The sequence below is a fragment of the Ambystoma mexicanum genome, chromosome 4p (assembly GCF_040938575.1).
Source record: "Ambystoma mexicanum isolate Mex_15411 chromosome 4p, UKY_AmexF1_1, whole genome shotgun sequence".
NCBI classification, from domain to species: Eukaryota; Metazoa; Chordata; class Amphibia; order Caudata; family Ambystomatidae; genus Ambystoma; species Ambystoma mexicanum.
Genome location: NC_090927.1, coordinates 761,216,762 through 761,239,024, shown reverse-complemented (window position 1 = coordinate 761,239,024; position 22,263 = coordinate 761,216,762). Strand labels below are relative to the sequence as shown.

The 22,263-nt window shown below is 46.2% G+C and overlaps 1 protein-coding gene across 1 annotated transcript in view; it reads left to right on the top strand.

Annotated features, from left to right (window-relative positions):
• The window catches only part of IBTK (inhibitor of Bruton tyrosine kinase), a 1,971,965-nt gene extending 1,958,929 nt beyond the window's left edge, over nucleotides 1–13,036 (top strand). The window contains exon 29 of the mRNA XM_069606314.1: nucleotides 11,538–13,036. Coding sequence (XP_069462415.1) covers nucleotides 11,538–11,663 — 126 coding nt within the window. The 3' untranslated portion in view covers nucleotides 11,664–13,036. The remainder of the gene's footprint in view (nucleotides 1–11,537) is intronic.
• The last annotated feature ends 9,227 nt before the right edge of the window (nucleotides 13,037–22,263 follow it).

The following is a 22,263-nucleotide window of genomic DNA, read 5'->3' as shown; positions in this document are numbered from 1 at the left end:
AAACTACTTGTCTTTCTTTGGTTCCATCTTAAATCCACCTGGTGTTCTCTTCCGCCAGGACTTTCCTTATATATGTACTGCACACCCTTGCAGACTCGACAGTCTTATATCTGCACTGTCCTATCTTGAATGCCCCTGGTATACTATCCTGCCAGGGTTTCTCCAATAGGTATATTGCACACACTCACAAACTTGATACTCTTCTGTATATTTTGTTATTCCTCTTTAAGAGAATTTCACTTTCTCATTCTTTGTTTGCTTTATTTGCATTTGTTTGGATTTGGCAGGCTTGTCGTTATGCCCAGTGTCCCTACATGGCTTGGGTGGGCTCACTGGCTTTGGCTGGCTTTTGTCGGTTCCCCTGCTCCAAGCCGGTGGCTGCCTTCCACCATTCTGCTTTCTCTCGCTGCTTCATTCAGTGTAGACTGTCTTATAGTACCGGCGAATGCCCAGAAGCTCTCTGTCTGCTTCTGGCATCATCATTGCGTATGTTCGACTGCAGTTTGCTTTTCTTTCTCTTGTCGGAAAGTCGCTTCGCTCCATGGACACCACCCCAGCCCCACGGTTCCTCGGTCAGCACTGAGAGAGGTAGCCTTCTCCAGTCAGCATTCCTTGATCAGCTGTTGTGCTGTTTTACATTTCCTGGCTTCAGGTAGGGTTTTGTAACGACTAGAGTGCGGCATGCACTCCTAGTCTCCATTGATCCCCATTACTCTGCTAATCTTCCTCGTCACAGTATTTTTACATTTAGGGAGATGAGTCTATTCTGGTGACTTATATGGGAAATTTGGTACAGTGTTCCTAATGATCTTAAAGGGCAAGTCGGTCCTTGATGTCTTATGCGCAGAACCTGGGAAGATGTTTACAGTGCCTTACTTGGGTCGGTGAGGGGAGGGATGATGATATGCCATTAGGGCATGGGGAATGGCAGGGGTACTCTCAAACGTGAAAGGGGGATATCATGTCTTGTCCGATGTCACAACACCCTCCCAAGGGTCACCTCCCCCATGTTACAACCCCAAGGGTCAGGATCAGGTAGCAGCTGCCGTCCCCAGGCCACATGGGGAGAGGTCACCACCGCGAGATGATGACGCCATCAGATTCATCAGATCTTCCTTCCTTCATGTAATGCCCCGAGTTGTTTTGCTGCTTCTGCATGGGCGGTTTCAACAGCGCTATTCAAGATACGTTTACTAAGCTACAAGACTGCTCTTTGCACGGATGGGGGAAAACTGTTCATCAGCTGTTCTAATGCCAATGTCTCCATCACTTCTGTCAGGGTCTTCTTGCCCAACCACTGCAATAGGGTATTCTGAATCCTGGCCCTTCATTCCATTGGAGTCTTAGTAGGGTTTAGTTAGATCTCATGGAATTCGTGACGGTAGAAGCTTTCAGTTTGTCCTACACTGTGAAGGAGACTTTCTTTTATTTAATCAAATGTCATAGTTCCTAGAGGTTCCTGGGTCTGATAAGAGGCCTGGAGTTCACCCCTTAGTAGGGGAGCAAGGTAGCAGGTCTTAATCTCTTCACTCCAGTTGTGCCAGTCTCTCGAAATTTAAAAAGAAATTCTCATGGTCTTCAACCTCCCGACAAGGTTGAAGAATCCCATGCTGTAGGACTGGTCTTTGCTGGTTGGATGCTATTTTGTCCAGCCCCTCCTAGAATCTTATCTCAGCCTGGATCTGATGGGTCACCAGGCTATCGAGTAATACCTTGATCGGATTAGTCATGGGTAGATTGGGGAGATTGGGTGGGTGAGCTGGGGCAAGTCTTTTTCTGCTTGTCCCTCTTCCCCTCTATCTGCCCTTGAGTTTAGGGAGCCGTCTGAGGTTAGCACGCCCTCCCAATCCCTTGAACTCTCTTCCTCTTTCTTCTCCCTTTGAGTCATCTAATGAATCAGACAGATGGTAAAGAAGGGACTAGTTATAGTTTTTCCAACCACTGAGAGGAGAGCTCGGAACTTCTACTTGGGGTGACTATTCCTTTTTTTCCTTTGATTCGTCCGAGGATTCTGTACTGTGGTGAGAGAGGGATTTTGAAGACTCGCTAGGGGTCCTTGAATAATCAGATGGTGGCTCAGGGATTTTGAAGACGGTGGTCCCCCTTTTAGTATCTCTGAGATCTCTTGGGTAGATTTCTCAGGGTCTCCTCCACTATCTAAACTACCTGGTAGGAGGAAGTAAAGGGGATACTTAAGGGAGTAATAGTGGTTGGTTGTTTGAAACTGGGTTTTATTCCTAGGGATTATATGGGTGGTAAATCCCTTTCTGCTCTGGCCATATACTTCTCGGGGTTCCTCAATTTATATCAGTTGAGTCAGATCGCACTCCTACGACCAAATGTAAGGGTATCGACGAAGGATGTTTACACAAGGGTATGATTTTGGTTGATAAAAACTTTTATTTATGTCAAAAAGGAAACCCTTGCTATCCCTATCTTCTAAGAGGGATTTCCCTGCCTCATACTAATACTAAAGGGTCTGTCAGAATGTCAGTCATTGACTCCGAATGACTTCCTTCTCCTGGTATTTTCCCAAACACTTCAAAATAGTTCCCAACAAAGCCTGGTGAATGACTCCCTTACGCTGGTATCTCTGAAGTGTATCAAAAGGGCTTTCAGTTTCTTCACCAGGAGAATGACCCCTTTCGCCTGGTGCTTCACTGTATCTTTTAACTTGGTCGTTCTTTCGCCCCCTCTCTGTGGAATTAGCAAATTCAGAAATCTTTTCCCAGGGCCTCAGTGGACCTTTCCCTGTCACTGTGACAAGGATGCTTTCCTCAGATGCTTAGTATACTTATGTCAGGGTCCCAGACTCTTCTATGATGGTCATTGGGCTTGTTGCCACCACTGCGACAGGCAAGTTCTCCTCAGATGCTTGATGCACTTGTATTGGGGTCCCAGACCCTTCCCTGGTGGTCAATGGGCTTATTGATGCCTCTGCGACGAGGACGTTATCCTCGTATGCTCAGTCCATTCGGCCCAATAGTCTGATTGCTACAACCGGGCCCACGGAAAGCTGCTCGAGCCTGCCCCTCTTTCACCCCTGTCCCCTCTTGGTCTCTCGTACCTCATGTTACCTTTGCTGTGACTTCAGTATGCCAGTGGGGCTTCTTGTGAATGGGGTACATCTCTCTGTCTATTTGGACGTCTCTCCTCTGCTACCTTAGCAGCGTTTTTACTGGACTGCTCAGGTTCCTCTTCCTGCTTAGTATTTGGGTCAGCTCCAGCTGGACCCACAGAGAACTTACTTAGCGCTTTGCCGGCATCCTACGCTCTTCGGTTTTCCCGTTCAGCCAACAGGATTTGAAACTCCTGCTCTGGATGGTTTCCACACCTGCTGCCTCTCCCGGCGGAGCTTGTCAAAATCTTCAGTCCTTCTTCTCTTCTTATGCATTGTTGCCAGTTCCGCACTGATAGATTGTCAAAGTTCTTTCTTTTTGATAGGTTGATCTTCATGCATCCTCAGGGCCATCTAGTACCAGTTCTAGCAGAGTCAGTAATTTTCATGCTTTGTGTTCTTTTTCGTCCTGGTACTTGCTATTTTGGCTGTCTTTCGTCGACTACAGAAATACATGGGTCTACTCTCAAGTAAGTCGTTTGGAATGAAGGGGGAGGTTAGGGAAGATTTGAGTGAGATGTTTGCCAATGGGCTGTACCCTAGGTGATCGCCCTTATCCCCAGGTGAGTTCCTCCCCATGAGGTCATCCTGCATTAAACCACCCCTAGGGGGACTATTGGGAAGTGACCAGATCTCCCTAGCCTCATGGGAAAGGGCTCCCCTTGGGGTGAAATGATACGTGGTGAATCATCACATTACCAACAAAAAATACTCCCCAATGCCCCCCTGTTTTATAGTGTAAGGTTAGGCAGTGTGCTATCGTTCATTAGGCCATTGCTTAACAATCTTTCCACTTTCCCTCTGGTTGTGATTTAGATGTGTATTAAATTGTTTCCATGCCATGATTATCCTTCATTTATAGTTGGCAAAGAAAAATATGCCAAAGCACAGCTCTGCAGATAAGATTTTTAAGTGGGAGTACTTTACTCTGTTTTTTCAAAGTGGGGAGTAAAGTGATTTCAATGGATTGCTTTTTTCCTGCAGATTCCTCATCTTGATAGATCTCCTCGTCCAGAAACTTTTTCGACGTGGGGCGTATTGGACCTAGACTCAGCCGTCAATCCATCTTGCTCATTGTTTGATCGTCCGCTCTAGACGTGACATGTGTCGTGTATATATAGCACATCACTACGCCCCATGCATCAGTTCCTTTTTTCTGTGTGCTTGCATGCTGCATCAGGAACACGACTTGACTTTTCTCTTCAGAAAACCTCGACCACAATGTCAAACTCAGCTAATTACAGGCTTCAAAAGGTGCACCGATTGCCAGGCCAAAATGTTGGTGACCAACCACCACGAGATTTGTCTATGGTGCTTGAGTGCAAGTCATGACACTGAGGCCTGTGCGTCGTTCTCGAAAATGCAGCTCAAATCCCTGTGTGAGAGGGCTTGGAAACTGGCTTTGGGCCGACTGTCCACAAAATCTCTGGCGCGGTCACTCGTCCTGCTTCCGAGGCCGAGATGGAGGAGCCCACCCCCGTAAAAGGGGAAAGAAAAGCATTGTAAAAAAAAAAAAGCGGTCCCATTGAAGAAGCCATTCTTCTTCGTCTTCCTCAGGAAAGAAGCAGCACCACCATCAACGCGGGTCCAGCTCGTCATCGGAACGAGGTAAGCCCTCAGTGGGGCCGACCACTCGGGGAAGAGTGGGAACGTTTCAAGACCGAAATGCTTGAAATGTTTAGGAATCAAGCTGCTGTAGGTGCAGTCCCCCGCACTCCTGACCAGTAAGCTTTGGCAGCAAAAGCAGCGCTCGATGCTCCCGACCCCATGCTAGCCATTCCATCGACATCGACAAAGCCTTCAGGCTCGACGCCGGCAAAGGTGCGTCAAATGCCATTGACTGTCCCTCATAAGGCTGACGTTCACGACATCCATTTGTCATCGAAGCCTTCCTCCGCGCCAAAAACCTTTCAACCAGTGCCGAAAGTCATCCCATCAGCGTCGACAGCCGTCCCATCAGCATCCGTGGGAAAACCCTTGATGCCGGCTATTGGTGATGGTTCCTTTTTACCACTGTCAAGGTCGGGATTCTTTGACTATCAGCCCGACGATCAAGAGGATGTTGATCCTATCTATTCTGGTACCAGTGGTGTCAATTTCTTAAACAACCAAGCCAATTTGTTGGCTCGAGCCCAGGGGTTACAAGATGCCAGCGTCCTGGATACGTCTTCAGACCTTGAGCTCCAGCAGGCTCAGCCCTACACGCATACTCATGCACAATTCATGGCCCTGGTTGAAAGGGTGATAGACACCCATGGTTTAAAATCTTCTGCTGCACCCCTTCTAAGGTGCAAACTCGGACGTTTTGGACGATGGTCCTGCAGTTGTGCATAATATGCCATTTAACAAGGCTATAGCAGGCCCTTAGCCTCCTTATGGGAACATCCTTGTACACCCTCCACCCCTAAGAAAGGAGCACTATTTAAAAGAGGAACAACAGGAAGGCAGTGCAGTTGGTACCGGTTCGGGTCAGAGGTGGAGGTAGAGGATCACTAAGAGACAACCAGGAGGAAGGAGGGAGGAGGGGGTCGTGGAGGAGATTGTTCCAACACATGACGTATTGGTTTAGGAGTGATAGTGGTTCGGCAGTTTGAGTGGTGAGTAGGTAGAAGAAGATAGTACAAAGAGTGAATGTGAAGTTAAGGATAACTGGTGAAAGAAGTGTGTTGGTGTGGAAGTGGGCAGAGGAGTGTAGTGGGCGGAGGCATGTAGTAGTAGGTGGAGTAAATCTTCAGAGGGACGAAGGATTGTAGGGAGGAGTAAGTGGAGAGAGCGGTTGCAAGAGTAGAAGAATAGAGATGAGTGGGCGTGTTTGATCTAGCCTGGTTAAAACGGTGCAAGACACTGTCCAACTTCTCATTAGAGCACTAACCTTCTGTTTCGAGTAGGGAAAGTTAGGAAGTCCCTAAGGGGGAAGTAAGATAGCCTAAATATAGGGGCACTATCTCTAGTATAAGTTAAGATTTTGGACAGTAGGGGTCAACAATCAGTAGAACTAACCTGGGGAGCTACGAATGACTGGGTTAGGGAGGTTGTTTGTGGGCAGATAAGAGGGAGGGACAGCCCTAGACCTCACACATAAAAATGAAACCCTTGAACTATCTGAAAGACTGTGTATTTTCTTTGCTGTCTGTGACATCATTCAATATATTGGGTTTTAATATGATCTCTTTGCTAACAACGCACACATCATCTTTTCCTCCTTCACATAAACCATCTCCGACTGTATCATCGCCTCATGGCTGTCCAACACTAAATGGCTCTAATGTCTTTCTCCCCCACTTCCAATGACAACCCCACTCTCCCATCCCTCGTCCCCCTCCCGACTACCTCTCCCCATCACCTAAAGCTTGCAGCCTTGGCTTCCTCTTTGACAGTGACCGTAGACTACATGAATTCCTCACTACTACATTCACTGTGGCTCGGATCAACCTCTTGAATTTATGAAAAATTCATCCTCACCTCATTCATCAGAGACTTCACAGTCTCGGAATGTGCTATAAATTCACAAAGTGTAGTTACATAATGACTGACACCTAGTAAATGCATTACAAAACATAGAAATGTATATAACGTTGTCAGTGCACACTATTACTGTAAACATAGACCTCATAAAAAGACTTTGTTCACCCATAGTGAACGGAAATCCATTTACCTTTTACTATGTCTATTGTAATGTAATAGCCACGTTCGCTCATAGAAATGGTGCCAGTGGCGCCCAACCTCTATTGAAAAATCCTGTTTAATTGGTGACCATTTTAGTCGTAGTCTGGGGGCCTGATGATGGGGATGGTGTGCGCTTCCGTTTCGAACAATGCCGATAAGTCCAGAGTATTAAGTCACCCAATGTCTTGCTATTTACATTCTGGCAAACCATCTGCCAGATCTAAGTTGGAAGCCCATTGTTTGGATTTGCCATATATGGGGCAACAAAATAATTCCCATAAACTGTATGTTGCACTAGTACATATTGATTAGTGGTGTACCGAACTTCGGCTTTGAGTATGTATTTGGTTGAATTCCCACTGAGAAAAAGCTGTTTGGTCCTGGTTGAATAGTTCCTTGCTATTCGGCTCTTGCCAAATACTTTGTCTTCTCATTTGAATGCAAATTAACAATTCAGAGGGGCAAATACATATGGAATGCAGATTGCAAAAGTGAATGGAATTAAAATTATTTTATAGCATCCCTTATTAAATATCAGACCAAGGTGCATCACTTTGTGTTTTGGAGAGAAGGAGTGGCGGGGATGAGTGAGAAGGAAGCATGATATGTTCCTATGGTAAAGGTTTATGGAGAAACATGAATTCAGAGCTGGTAGTAGAGAACAGTAGGGCTGAGGTAGTCCGTTCTGTGTCAGACAGAGGCACATGCCCTGTCTGAGACTTCTCAGAGGAAATTCATGTTGGGAAATCTCTCCAATTTCTTTGATGGCCATTCTGCTAGGGGAGTATTGAGAGGTAGGTGTTATGGGGCGTAGTGAAAGAGCTGTGCTCTGTTGGTGAAATTGGTAAGACTGGAGGATGTTTGGAATTCGGAAGTCTTCCCAACAAGTCGTCTGCCCCTTCTAGATCAATGGGGTTTGGGGACAAGTCAGTTAGATGTCTGGTAGTTCAGGATGCGTCAGACCTTTCCCAACCCCTATTGGCTTCTTAGGATATATGATATGATATGATAGTCTATTTATATAGTGCCTATACACAATGTGTTTCAAAGCGCTTCAAGGCAAGGGAGGGAACAAGGGAAAATACAATAACATTCTTACAGGCCATGAACAGTAAGGATGTGAAATTAACTATCATACTCAGCCTGACAACATTTCAGATAGTGCAAGAGCTAAGACATAGATAAGGAAGGAAGGGGGAGAATGGAAAGGAAATGGAAACAGACCGGTGACTACCATACTAGGCCTGACAACATTTCTGGTAGAGCCGGAGAAAAACAAAAGGTGAGGGAGAGGGGTGCAGGAAGGGAGGGGAGGAACAAAACAAGCGGCTATCGTACTAGTCCTCACGACATTTCCGATAGTGCTGTAGGGGGGGAAATAAGTAAGGGGATGGGGGAGGAGACAGGCGAGGTTGCTATCATACTAGGTTCAGGGATAATTCTGACAGAGTATGTGCATAGAAGAAAGTAAGTGGAGGAGAGAACAGGGTAAGCAGTCAAAAAGAGTGGAGAAGCAAGAGGGGAGAGCGAATACAATTGCAGATGTCAGTAGTAACAGGATACAAGATGAAGATTGGAACAGCATGATTCAGGGCTACCATGAGTACAGGATGCAAAGGAAGTCCAGCATGAGAGGTGAGAAAGGGTGACGCATTGTGAATCAATGAAGTCCATGAAAGTCAAATCCACCATTGGCCACAAGACGGTGATGGTGAAACCAGAATGCCTCAGGACAGACTCCTGCAGAAGTAGGTTGGAGGGTGGGGGGGAAGGAGGGTAGAAGAATCAAGCAAAACAGGCAACACCTGTGTGCGAGAAGGGAGGGGGGCACAAGGGAGCATCACAGGAGCACCAGAGGGGGTGGGGATGACCTGTGGGTACAGAGGGAGTAAACACATGTTGGTGCATGCTTACCTGCTGTCTGAGCAGGGGGTCGGGCCCTGGGTCTTCCTGTCCGAAAAGGTCCAAACTAGAATTGCCCTTTTCTTCATCAGCTTTTTCAGGTCCAAATAGGAATTGATTGATTGATTATTTTATTTCTATCGCGCTCGTACACAAGTATTTCAGAGCGCGACAAGGCAAGGGAGGGGAAAAGGGGAGAACAAAACAGTGATCTTACTAGGCCCAGTGACATTGAGAACGCGCAAGTGCATGGTAGGGGGGAGAAGTGAAAAGTGAGAAGCAGAGGAGAAACAGATAAATAACAATAAATAAATAATAAAGGCAGCAAACAGTGGTAATGCAGCCAGCAATTTTCAAGTGCTAGGTTTAAGGCAGCAGACAGGGTAGGTCTGATAAGTGCAGGAAGAAAAAGGGGGGGCTGTATGGGTACAGATACAGACCCCAGTGCAAGGGGTGGCCCGGAGGCAGTGCGGCAGGGTGGCAGAGTGAGCAGGTACCTGGGCCCGAAGGACAGAGGGTGGCCAGGTGCACGGTTCCAAGAGAGAACAGATCAGCAGGGGATAGGGGGAGCGAAGGCAGAAGAAAAGAGGAAGGTCTTGAGGTGCTCCCGTGACTGGAGATGGATCTCCTCAAATTTTAGAGTGGTAGGGAGGCTGTTCCAGAGGGAGGCCCCAGCCGAAGACAGAGATCTACCCCCAGCTCGTTCCTTTGAAGAACGACTGACTCTGAGGGAGCGAAGAGCTCGTGAGGGGAGGTATTTGCGGAGGGATAGCTGAAGGTATTTTGGACCCAGGCCCCAGAAAGCCTTGTGGACAATGCAGAGGGTTTTGAATTTAATACTTGCATCCACTGGGAGCCAGTGGAGAGATTTCAGAGCTGGAGAGATACGATCCCAGGGCTTGAGGCCAAGGACAAGTCTCGCAGTCCTGTTCTAGATTAGGGCGGAGAGTAGAGGCAGGTAGATTTAGAAAGAGGCTGTTACAATAGTCCAAGCTAGAGAGAACCAGAGCTTGGGATACCACGAGCTTCTGGGGGAAGGGGATGAAAGGCAGAGTACCTCTGAGGAGGTGCAATTGGAAATTTGACTTTTTAGAGACCTCAGAGATGTGGGCGGCGAAGGAAAGGGTGGAGTCAAAGATGACCCCGAGGTTCTTAGCCTCGCAGGTGGGGGTAGGAGGAGGGCCAAGGGAGGCCGGCCAGAGAGTGAGGGGCCCTTTTCTTCGTCAGCCCTTCGCTTCAGATGCCCGGTGAGAGACACCCTTGATCTAAGAGTTAAGGGCAGGAAGGAAGAGACAGAGCTAAGAAGGTGGGTGGTGCTTAGGCCAGGTGACCTAGATACACTTGCACCTGCTGCCCAGCTGCAGAGGAAAGAGGCTGGAGGGCTCCTTAAGTAGGGAAAAAGAGCGGCAACCAGGAAGGCACCAGGTGGGTGAGGCTTGCTAAGTGGGGAAAAAGAGCGGCAACCTGGAGAAATTGACCATTGGGAAATCTCTTAAATAATATCATAGGCCAGTCTTCCCCAACAGGAAAGGGGTGACAGATAGGACAAAGAAAGATGGACATCACTGTATCTGCTGGCATTGTGGGGTTGAAGAATGAGACGCACACAAAAAGCTGTAGCGCCTTTCATTCTCTAATGTGGTGGCAAGAAATTGGGTAGAGGGAAGTGATAGACATTTGGTGGAGTTTAGGGACTGCCCTACAGGCAAGTGCCTTCTTAAAGCTTTGTAGGGTTTGGGCACATTCAGTCGCACGCCAGGCTATCCTTTCTATGATTACCCTGCCCAGCACTATCAGCCCCATCAGCCCCTCTTTTGACCTTTAGTGCGGGGGGAGTCGGGAGATGGAATCCACTCACCTCATATGTAACCTCACCTTTTGTTCTGCATGAGCAGGCAAAAACCATGTATATCTTTCTATTTGAGCCACATAGAAGGTTGGCAATGTGTGTGATTTGAACTGGCAATTGTAATATCCATTTTGTTAATTGCAACCTAGCACTTTAAGTAGCGCTGGTTTTGCTCATGGGACCTCCTTCCGTACATTTGGTCGCTGCCATTTTGTTAATCTGCTCTTTTCTGTCTAATAAGCTTTATAAAAGTATGTTTATTATAATGAAGATAAATAAATTAGATCTGGGAACACATATTTTAAACTGCTTTCATTTTTTAATTTTTCTTTTAAAAAAAGTGTGTGTTTCAAGTTTGTAGTATGATTTAGTAAAACAACTATTTGGCTTTCTATTCGTTTTCGTCCGAATACGTGACAAATTAACTGACTGAATCCTGAATATGCTATTTGGTACACTTCTAATATGAATGAATATATTCTTCTGCACACCTAAAAGACGTAATAAGTGGTGTTCCAATCAGCCATAGAAATACGCATGATTTAAGAGCTGCAGGCTTGACCCGTATGTTCTAATAATGCAGACAGTGACAGGAGTTCTGTTTGAAAATCTTTTAGAGATAAGCTATAGCAGCAGGTACAGAAATAACTTTAGGCAAGATGTTTGTGGTGTGTTTTGAGGCACAGATGAATCTTTGTGTTCGGTATTGCACTACTACAGATGGAAAGGCATTTGTCTCCCTTCCTTTGACAAGTAAGGTTCTTCCAGAAAAATATACTTATAGTACAGGGCTGTACAATGCATTTCAAATGTATAAGGGGATGAGGGTTATCAGTAGGTTATCTTTTTCAAGCTGGAGGGTCTATTGTGTGTGTTCTTTAAATTGTTTCCCACCCTATATTTGCTTTTATGTGCATGTCTCACTCTCTACATATAGCAAATATATCAAAGAAACGTGAGAAATAATGCTTACTTGTTGTTTTTTCCCACACAAACTTTCAGATTGAGGAGTGTGCCATACAAGATTTGCTACTCTACTACAGAGCTTTCGGAAATCCCGATGAGTTTGTCATAGTTGAGAGAACATCAAAGGGCCCCGTAGCCAGGCCCATGTGGAACAAACATTGATAATATTGGAACTGCTCCATCGCCTGAGTCAGCACACAAGAACTAGAATTCAACAAAGGAAGAGGATGCTCACGTTCGCAAAACTTGGAACACTGATACAGTACCACATGGATTAGTTAGATCTAGGTGCACACTCCTATTGTTTGTCTGTATTCTTACAAATGTGCAGTGCAGATCGTGGGGAGCACATCAGTTAGTTCGAATGATAACCTAACTGGACAAGGTTGTAGGTTCTAGCCCTGCCCACAAACAGACACTGCAGTCCCGCTTCTTGCTTTTCCTGAATCTTTTGAAATATCACTGCACTTCATTTTAAAAGTACAGTTCAGTTATTTGGAACACAAGAGCAGTAGTTACATATAATCGTGTCCGGGTTTGTTTTTACGTGTAGGCATACCTTTGAATGTGTTTACCAACCAACACCATTTTTGCACCATACTTTTTACTAATTGAAAATTGTCTTCCCTTTTTCGCAAGTTCCAGTTGCATGAATCATACATTGTGGGTGCTTGGGGTGAGGCATTCTTAAAAGTTCAGACAGATAAAGGTCCACCTCGACAAACCCGCTGGCTCTATATGCTTGGTTGAGCCAGGCCTTCCACCCCTTGGGCACACTCGACAGACAGATTTACTCGCTGCGCCATTCAAACTTTCAAGGTGTTGTTTAGTTGTGTTTCACTCAATCAATTATTTAAAAAAATATACTTTAATAGCTTCTTCCCAAAATATACAATGTGGGCATAGGATTTGCATCCGTTTTTGAGGACGGTATACTTCTACAAACGCGTACCAATTAATCACTTAGCGCTATGAAACCTGACGCACATATCTGGTTTCAAGTGTGTGCAGTTTTAATGGTACTTTATTTTCTTACTCCGCAGAGTTGATGCTTAACCCGCTGATCTGAGCTTCCTAGCTATTTAAGTACATGTTAAGCAAATAATATGTTTAGTTAAGATGTGTCTGGAGATCTGTGCCCAAGTTTGGGGAGTGCCTTTGTGACTGATTTGTTGAAAGGCTCTCTCTGTAAAATGTTTAATATTGTGAAGATGCCTTGTCAGAACTGTATGTTTTCTTCAATTTTCTTTTGCTTGTTTTCTTATCGCTAGCCCCATCATGTAAAACAGGAGTTGCTGTTTGGTTACTTATGTTTGGGAAGTTGGAGTGTTTAATGAGGCTGATACCTGTGATTTTACCTTTTGTAGAATTTGAGCCCTCTGGAGAGGACAGTGATTCTCACATTGCATATGCCCACTTGGAAGCGATTACTGTCTTATAAATGCATTTCAGTGACATTTACCAATGTCTTTGATTTCGTTTGCGCTCTACCAAAATACAGAGTAAATTCGGAGTAAACCGAAATGCCGAAAGTACTAGTATCGTAAGGTTTTTCATTTCTCTGTTGCGTTTTTTCTAAGAGTGGTGTACATTAGTTCTTGGGGTGCAGCGGTACAGAAGAAGCACATTCCCGGGACACACTCCACTTTGAATGCTTTGTAACGGTTTATTGAGAGGCCACCCTCGACACAAGGAGCTCCTTCACTCAGCAAGCTAAGTGTCACACGATAAATGGTTAATGTTAGTTCTTACTCTTACGTCCTGTCCTCTTTCCTCCATACTGTATGGGCGTCCCTTCCGTGGGACGCCCATACAGTATGGAGGAAAGGGGACTATAGACTAAGAGTACGTTAGTCACTACGGTGAGTACCTATTCAGCCCTGTCTTCCATTCATCTGATAACCATTGCATCCCTCCCCCTGAGCGACCAATGGGCCAAGAGCCAGACCAGTGTACAGGAAATATATTTATTTGAATTATCTGTTACGAAAGTCGCACTAAAATGACAAACACCACTTTATCCGTGGCACTATACAATAAACTTCTCTCAACATAAATAAATCACCAAGTGAGCTGAAAAGAACACAATCACAATTCTTTACTTTCTACAAATTTCACTTCAAGAAATAATTAGCGCTGGTCAGTGAACACATTTTACAAATGTAGTACTGTGCATTTTCGATTTTCCAGCGCACTTACAAGGCTAGCAGTTTGGTTTTTCAGATATGGACAAATGCATATGGCAATTATGATTTCAAATTAAAATGAATGCAGGGTTATTTAGGAGTTTGTTTTTAGACACCCCCCTACTTTGGTCTGGGAAAATCTGACAGACAAATTAGAATGATTTAAGAATGTTTTAGTTCAGACCCCCCTCCACTGAAAGCCCTGTGTTTTTTTTTGTTTAGGGACCAAGACACCCCTATTCCTAAAGAAGTCAGTGTCAACAGGACAAAATGGATTACCCAATAAAATTATAGGCTATAGTTTTTCAGTGCACATTGGGAAGTGAGCTTTGTTAATGTCTAATTTTAAGTAAAATCACACTGCAGTGCTCTGCCAAAGGGAATTAATTAAATTAATAGTTTTAGGTTATTGGGCTATGGCTCTACACAGTTTTGCCCGCTATAACAGGAAAAGATTTAAGGCAAGCAGACCCCCCTATGTTTTGGTTTCCCAGGGCTCAGTTCTACTTACATAGAAAGCCCTGTTTAAAATTCAGGATAGCTAGCTGCATATCGGGGCCCTCTGGAAAGATAAGGCAGGAATCTGGTCACTCCTCTCCCCAGGGTAGTCCCCAGCTCTTCACCATCGGGTCCAGTCTGCTTTAAGGCCTTCCTAGAAATAGACCGGTCCACCCAGATGCATTCTCGGCAAGCTCCTGTGCGTTTCCTTGCAGCTGTCCGATGGTAAGTTTCAGCAGCTCTCCCCGATGGCAAATTTCAGCAGGTCTGTCCTTACAATCCTGGGGAGTACCCTGGAAGAGTTTCTTGCAAATAGGATTGGACAGTTACCCTTCTCTCGCCTCTCAACTCCTGCCTCTGTCTACTATTGGTTTAAGAGTCAGGAGCAGACATATGGCAGCTTCATTTAAAATCCCCATTTGTTCTCATGTCAAATTTTGGCAAAAATCTAGTTATGTGGCAAAACCTCATAATTTTACTTGCAGCTACCATCATTTTTGTGTTTTCCAATTCAGCCAATCATAAGATGACAGCCAAGTCTGCACCATTTTGGAGGGCCGTGTGACAATTTTCTGCCATTTTCACAAAAAGCATTACCGTTAGGAACATGCAATGTATTCCACATATTCCTAATTTCATCCTTCACCACTTTGCCAAACTCTTAAATTTGTGACATTTTCAGATCAACTGGGAACCTCGTTTTAACTGGCCATTACAGTTCCCTCAGTCACAGGTGCATGAATTTTATATCACCAACATAGCCTGAAAATTACCTAAGAAATGTAATCAGTACAACTTAGTGTTACTGAGAAAAAGGCCTAACTTATAATAGTCCTTTTAAATTAATAGTACATCTTCATGTTGGACAAATGGCAACTCCCCTGTCTCAAGGCCATTTGTTCTCACTGAGCCTGCCTGTAACCAGAGTTGTTTTTTATTAGTCTCTTTGTGTTTGAAGCTTGCTCTTTGAAGTTGAGTTTCAGCCTCCCTTAATTGTTTTCACACTTCCTTCTTACAATCTGGGGATGCACCAGCCAGGGCCATTTGTCTATGCACAGAGCCCTTTCAAAGATACCAAGTCTAGAGAAAGTCTGTTTTCAACACCTCTTGGCAGCCACACTTTATTGCAGTTCTAAAATAGCTGGGGGGAAGAAAACCAGGCTTTCTGTGGGGTGAGTCATTTGTGACATTTGTCCCACAGCAAACAAAGGGTTTGCCTCGGCCTAGAGAGGTTTTTTCATGGAAACAAAGTGGGCTTTTCTTTTGAAACGTTTGCTGGTATTTTGCATGCAAAACATAATTTACCTTACTTTTTGTCAACACGCAAAATGGCATTTCCCTGGCATTTTTATGTGAGCTAGCAGGGGTACATATTTCACATTTAAACTGTTTTAACTTGCAAACACACATGCAAAGCCATTTTGTGTCAGTGTTTACAGATCATGTTTTTCATGTGAAAGGGACCTTTGCATTTCTTCTTCCTTTGTGGATTAAAATGCTGCTTTTCCTTTGGTAATAACAGGTAGGCCTTTTTCACATGGAACTTCCGTTTGGGGGCCTTTGATTACACCCCACAGCCGCCTCACAGCAAATCAGATATGTCTGGATTAGCTCAAGTGTTTGACTTTAATACTGTATGCAAGGGATCGGATGTAAGATTCTGTATGTGTTTTTATATGTCAATGTTTGATTAGGTTTTTTGATGTATGCTTTGTGTAGCTCATGCTGTATAAGTGGATGTATGCACTATGGAGTGGTGTTTTAACCATGTTAGATCTGTTTATCAGTGTATTAATAGCACTATTAGACTCAACAGTTCTATCATATGACAATCTTGTCAAATGTGTATCTTCGCATGATGCACCCATCTACTACTACATTTTGCATATATGGCCTTACACTACACAATCACCTACACAAAAACGCATGCATATATGAACACTCGCACAGAAGCAAGCACTAGTAAATGGCCATATGCACTCTCACCCCCCATGCCCATTCAAACTCAATGAATGCTGGATAGCACCAGAGCAACGCGCTGGTCTTGGAAGCAAGACCACGCAGAGCAACAGATTTTTGAATCACGGATCCGCGCTTTGAAACGGAACTCGGGTATGGTATTAGGTGCGTTATAAAAAAACAATAAAATAAATGCATTTAAAAAATCACACAGAAACCTGCATTTCTGATGCTTGTTAATCTGCTTAGAATCACATGCTGTGCATATGGTCCGACATCCAGTGGTAACCGCGGAGTATTGCATCTTGTCTTTCGGGGGACCGAAAAGGGACGTCGGCATAGGCGTGTCTGAAACACTATCCCTATCGTGACGTGTGTAGTACCCAAAATCCCTCATGCGCTGAGGTCCCTCAGATTGTTTTTTCCGCCCAGATAACTGGTCGCCCTATAGCGGAGCTCTTCACGAGACATTGTTTATTTTACCGAATTGTCGGTTTAATCCCCGTTAAGTCACTTCGTCTATCAAGAACATCTTCGACGAAGACTACGGGGGAACCGTCTACGGCTGTGGATTCCGGCACCTAAGATCCGGCGTTCGGACCTCCAAGTGGTCGGGCCTTCTGGCCGGCCTACACAGTAGGGAGAGTGGGCTCGGGGTTTGCCATACTGCTATGATGTCTTTCCTCTTTTCCACTTCTTTCCTTTTTGGTCACCCTTCTCTTCTACTATGGAAAGGACTCCATTTAGATTCTGCACTCTGTGAAGGATCAGATATCTGTGGAAAGACGAGCACACTTCGTGTACGCTTGTCTCCCCCTAGAGCACTAAAGCGGTGTTCGGCGTATAAACTCCTAAACCTAATCCCTTAAGGAGTGCCGGTTGAAGCGGTGGGCCGCGTACGGTATGTCACGCGTGGAGCCTCCCTCCCCTGCCGCGACACCAGCCGAGAGTGACGGGGGGTACATCGGATGACCAAACGTCCAACGCGGACGTTGTAGACCTTGAGGCGGATGTTTCTAGAGCCGCCACACCCATCCCCGACCCTTTCAGGCTCGACTCCGGTCTTGCTACAGGGACCACACCCGGTGACAGGGGTGTACAATCGCACCACACAAAACACACAACCCAAGCGCACTCCTCGACGACATCGTCGAAGAAGGCGCAAGCGCCATCGGATCGATCTGATCCGAAGCCTTCCCCGCATCCGCAGCAGCGCATGACGACTGGGCTTAATAAACATAACAAAGGCGCTACTCCCCAAACTACACACGCCGAAGTTTCTGAACAAGAAACTTCGACGAGTTTCAAGGTTTCCAAGGCCTGTGCAGGCCCGAAAACTACGAGTAGGCCTCTAACTAGGCCTCTACCCGGGAAGCCATCATCGGAAGCGTTGTCCCCCGAATATTTGGTAACTATCAGTAAGAGCATCAACAGGATTGCTACGGCGGTGGGCCTAGTACCGGTTTCGCCCACAGTTATGGGCCAATCCGCCGAAAGGTTTTCCACGGTTTTGGAAGACGATCCTGAGGACTCTTACGAAGAGAGCCAGGTACCCTTCTCAAGCACCCTGAGGAGATCCTCTGAACGCCTTAGGGCGGAGGACCCGGTTCCTGCTCAGCTGGGTCCATTTGGGTCATCCAAGTGGACCACGGAGCAATTTGAGGGGTATATGGATCGGCTGCAGCAGGTTTTCGGGGCTTCTGATCAACCTCCGCCGAAAAAAGCTCGGGTAGACCCTAACCCTCATACACAAGTTGCCAGACACCTAGATGTTCAACACTATGTTGATTATTAAGAAGGTGTCCAGAAGGACACGTATAGAGACATCTACACAGAAGAAGAGGAGACTTCTTTTCTGGACAATGATGGGGAAGATCAAGGCGCAACGGACAACTGGGAGGACACCCAGCAGGACGATCACAATTCTGATCTCATTTGCCTCGACTCTCCCCCATCCACACTGGTTCAGCAGGCTCCCCTGGTGGATGATCAAATGGCTTTCAACAACACGTTGAAAAAAGCAGCGGAATTCTTTAAAATTGCCACGCTTGAGGCATTGCCTGAACAGGATTTCGCGGAAAACATTATTAATGAAACGCCTCCGGCTAGCCAGTCTATCCCTCTCTTGAGCTCTGTAAAGAGACGGCTGGCCCCTTCTTTACTCACACCCGCTCAGACGAGGGCTGTGAACCCAAGGGTCGAAAAACTCTTCCGGCCCTCCCCCACTGACCCGCTTTACATCAAAGGGCACGCAATCCCAGACTCGCTGGTGGTGACCAAACCTCGCAAGAGAGCAGGGGTTCCCCTTGCCACGGGAGAGTCACCCCCGGACAAGGAGTCCAAAAGGTTGTATTCCTTAGGCAAACGGGTCACGTCGGCGGCTGCTTATACCGTCCGGATTGCCAATAACACGACGTTATTGGCAAGCTACGTCGACGCCCAATTGTACCTACTCCAGGAAGGCTTCCCGGAGGTTCCGGAACCAACCAGAGCCAAGCTTCTCGCCATTGTCTCGGAGGGTAAACTTGCCAATCAAAATGTTGTAAAGAATACCCTGGACTCCGCAGAGACAGCAGGCAGGTCTCTCGCACAGGGTACTCTCCTAAAGAGACACGCGTGGCTGCGCACGTTGGGTTTCAGGCCTGAGACCCAGGCATCCATCATCAATAAACCCATAGAAGAGGCCAACCTCTTCGGGAAGGCGGTAGACGATGCGTTGGAGACAGCCAAGAAGGAGCATGAGAATATTAAGTCGCTGCACCAGATTTCCCAAAAACCCTCTTCACAGAGGGGCAGCAATTCTCAAAATAATTTCGGCACGGGCAACTTCAACGCAAGTCAACCGGCTGCAAGCCCCACTTACTACCCCCAGAGGGGTCAGAAGCGCGGAAAGAATAGAGGCAGAGGCTCCAATTCCAGAGGTGCGTCAACCTCGGGTCAGAAATGACCACCAAGTTCAGGTCCCCTCCCATGTCTCCCCGGTCGGGGGGCGATTAACATCTTTCCTCAAGGCATGGGAGGGGATAACTTCAGACCAGTGGGTATTAAAGACGGTCGCCCAAGGTTATTGCATGGAATTCGCCCGACCCCCACAGTTCAGACCGCCGAAACATCGATGCCTTTCACCGGAACATCTGCAGATCCTGGTCCAAAAGGTGGAGGCGCTGCTGGAAAAGAACGCCATAGAAGCCGTCCCGATTCTTCAGGTAAACAAGGGTATTTATTCAATATACTTCCTTGTACCCAAAAAGGATCTCACCATGCGTCCTGGTCTAGACCTGCGCCCAGCAAACAAGTTCATAAAGCCCCAGACGTTTTGCATGGTAACACTTCAAGAGGTGATCCCATTGCTAAAACAAGGAGACTTCATGACAACATTGGATATGAAAGATGCATACTTTCATATTTCAATGCTGCCAACGCACAGAAAATTCCTAAGGTTCGTGATTCAGGACAAACACTACCAGTTCAAAGTACTCCCCTTCGGCATAGCCTCGGCGCCACGGGTGTTTACCAAGGTCCTGGCAGTGGCAGCAGCACACCTGCGCAGACTTTCAGTTCCAGTTTACCCTTACCTCGACGATTGGCTCATCACGGGGGACTCGTTTGTTTTTCGAACACCCAAAAGACAGTAGACCTACTGTTCAGCATGGGATTTTCTATCAACGAAAAGAAATCCAGCTTAGTCCCCAGCCAAGTTAAACAGTTCCTGGGGGCTCTAATTCGCACGGAAGACGGTCTAGTCTTCCCTTCCAGCGAGAGGGTTCAGAACATGCTCTCTCAAGTTCCTCAGTATGTAGCCATTCAGAAGGTGATGGTACGTAAAGCTATGCGTTTGCTAGGGATGATGGCGTCATGCATATACTTGGTCCCCCACGCGCGGCTGCGCATGCGTCCCATGCAGGAGTGGCTCAACAGCCAGTGGTGTCAGGCCAGCGGACAATGGGAAGATCTGTTGTCTCGCCAGCCCTCATTCTCTTTCTGCAGTGGTGGTCGAGGGAGAACCTCTTGAAGGGGAAAACCTTCACCACCCCTGGAGTGGAAGCCACTCTCACGACAGACTCATCTCTCACAGGGTGGGGGGCTCACCTGCTTCAACAGACAGCGCACAGAGTGTGGTCCCCTCAGGTAGCGTCCAACCATATAAACCTACTGGAGCTACTAGCAGTGTTCAAAGCATTGAAAGCCTTTCAGGAACAACTGCAAGGGAAGACAGTGCTGGTCCTAACCCAACACAACAGCAATGTATTATCTGAACAAGCAGGGGAGCACTCACTCTCCAGAGCTATCCAAGCTGTCCCAAAACATCTGCATATGGGCTCTCAAACACAAGATGTTCCTGATATCCCAACATGTTCCAGGGGAACTCAATCTTCTGGCAGACGTACTCAGCAGAGATTTTCCTCTGCCAGAAGAATACGAATGGCGTCTGCACGAAGACATTGTATCCAACGTCTTCGCAGAATGGGGGTTTCCAGAGATCGACCTGTTCGCTACTCAGGAGAACGCCCAATGCCCAGATTACGCCTCCAGGTACCCCCAGAACCGATCCAAGGGGAACGGTCTCTGGATAACTTGGTCGGGGAAATTTGTTTACGCTTTTCCCCCCGACTCCCCTTCTAAACAAGATAGTGCACAAGATGCACCAGGAACCAGTCACCATGATTCTGGTGGCTCCCATGTGGGCCTGCCAACCCTGGTTCGCGCACCTGATGGAAATGTCCCTCTCCCCACCAGTCAAGCTGCCCTGCCCGTACAGCATGTTGTCTCAGGACAGGGGGGAGACTCTGCACCCATGCCCACAAACTCTGAATTTAGCAGCCTGGCTCCTGAAGTCATAGAGTTTGGACATCTGCAACTCCCTCAAAGATGCATGGACATACTGAGGGAGACAAGAAAGCCTAACACACGTTATTTCTATGCCAGCAAATGGAAACGTTTTGTGATTTGGTGCAGTTCCAAAGGCGTCAATCCCACCGATTGCTCGCCTTCACACATTGTATTATATCTAACCCATCTGTTGGACTCTGGGTTAGTCTTCAATTCCTTAAAGGTTCACCTAGCGGCGTTGTCAGCCTACACCACGTCACAGCAGAAGGTGTCTTGGTGGAAAATACCTGTGATTAAAGCCTTTATGGAAGGGGTTAAAAGAATTTATCCCCCCATCACTCACCCAGCCCCTGGGTGGGATCTAAATGTGGTTTAAACTAGGCTCATGGGACCCCCTTTTGAGCCTATGCATAAAGCTAGTCTGAAAGACCTGACTTACAAGACAGCCTTCCTAGTAGCTATCACGGTGGTCGGTCAAAATCTCGAAAAAAAAATATCGAATGACAATAAGGTCGAAAAAAAAAATCTCAAAAAAAAAAAAAGTCGAATTACTCTTTTTTAAATTATATATTTATTTTGGGGTCCGGGATTAAACAAAAAAAATGGGTAAAAAAAAAAAAAGGTGGGGTTGGGGTGAAACCCTCCATTTCGAATAAAAAACGGCATAAAAAAAAGTGACTTTTTTTTTCGACCTTTTTTTTTGAGATTTTATTTTTCGATTTTATCACTATAAACCAGCTATCACTTCTATCAGAAGAGTTAGCGAACTACAGGCACTCTCGGTTTTGGACCCCTTTGTTACAGTCCACAAAGATAAAGTAGTTCTGCGCACTCATCCCAGATTAGATTTGGGCCGAAATTTATTTCGAAGTTCCATGTGAACCAGTCAATCGAACTACCCACGTTCTTCCAGAGACCTACTAACATGGCCGAAAGAAGCCTTCACACACTAGATGTGTGCAGGGCAGCTATGTTCTACATGGATAGAACTAAACCACCGAGGAAAACTAAACAATTCTTTGTTTCAGTTGCAGCTGGTAGAGAAGGGGACCCTGTCTCTAAATCAGCAATATCAAGGTGGATTGTCAAATGCATCACACTATGTTACACTCTTGCAAAGAGAGAACTGCCCTTCAAGCCTAGAGCACATTCTATTCGAGGCACTGGGGCATCCATAGCATTCATTGCAAATGTTCCCCTAGAGTCCATTTGCAAAGCGGCAACCTGGAGTTCTGTACACACCTTTACAAAACACTATTGCCTAGACACTCATTCTAGGTCTGATTCTC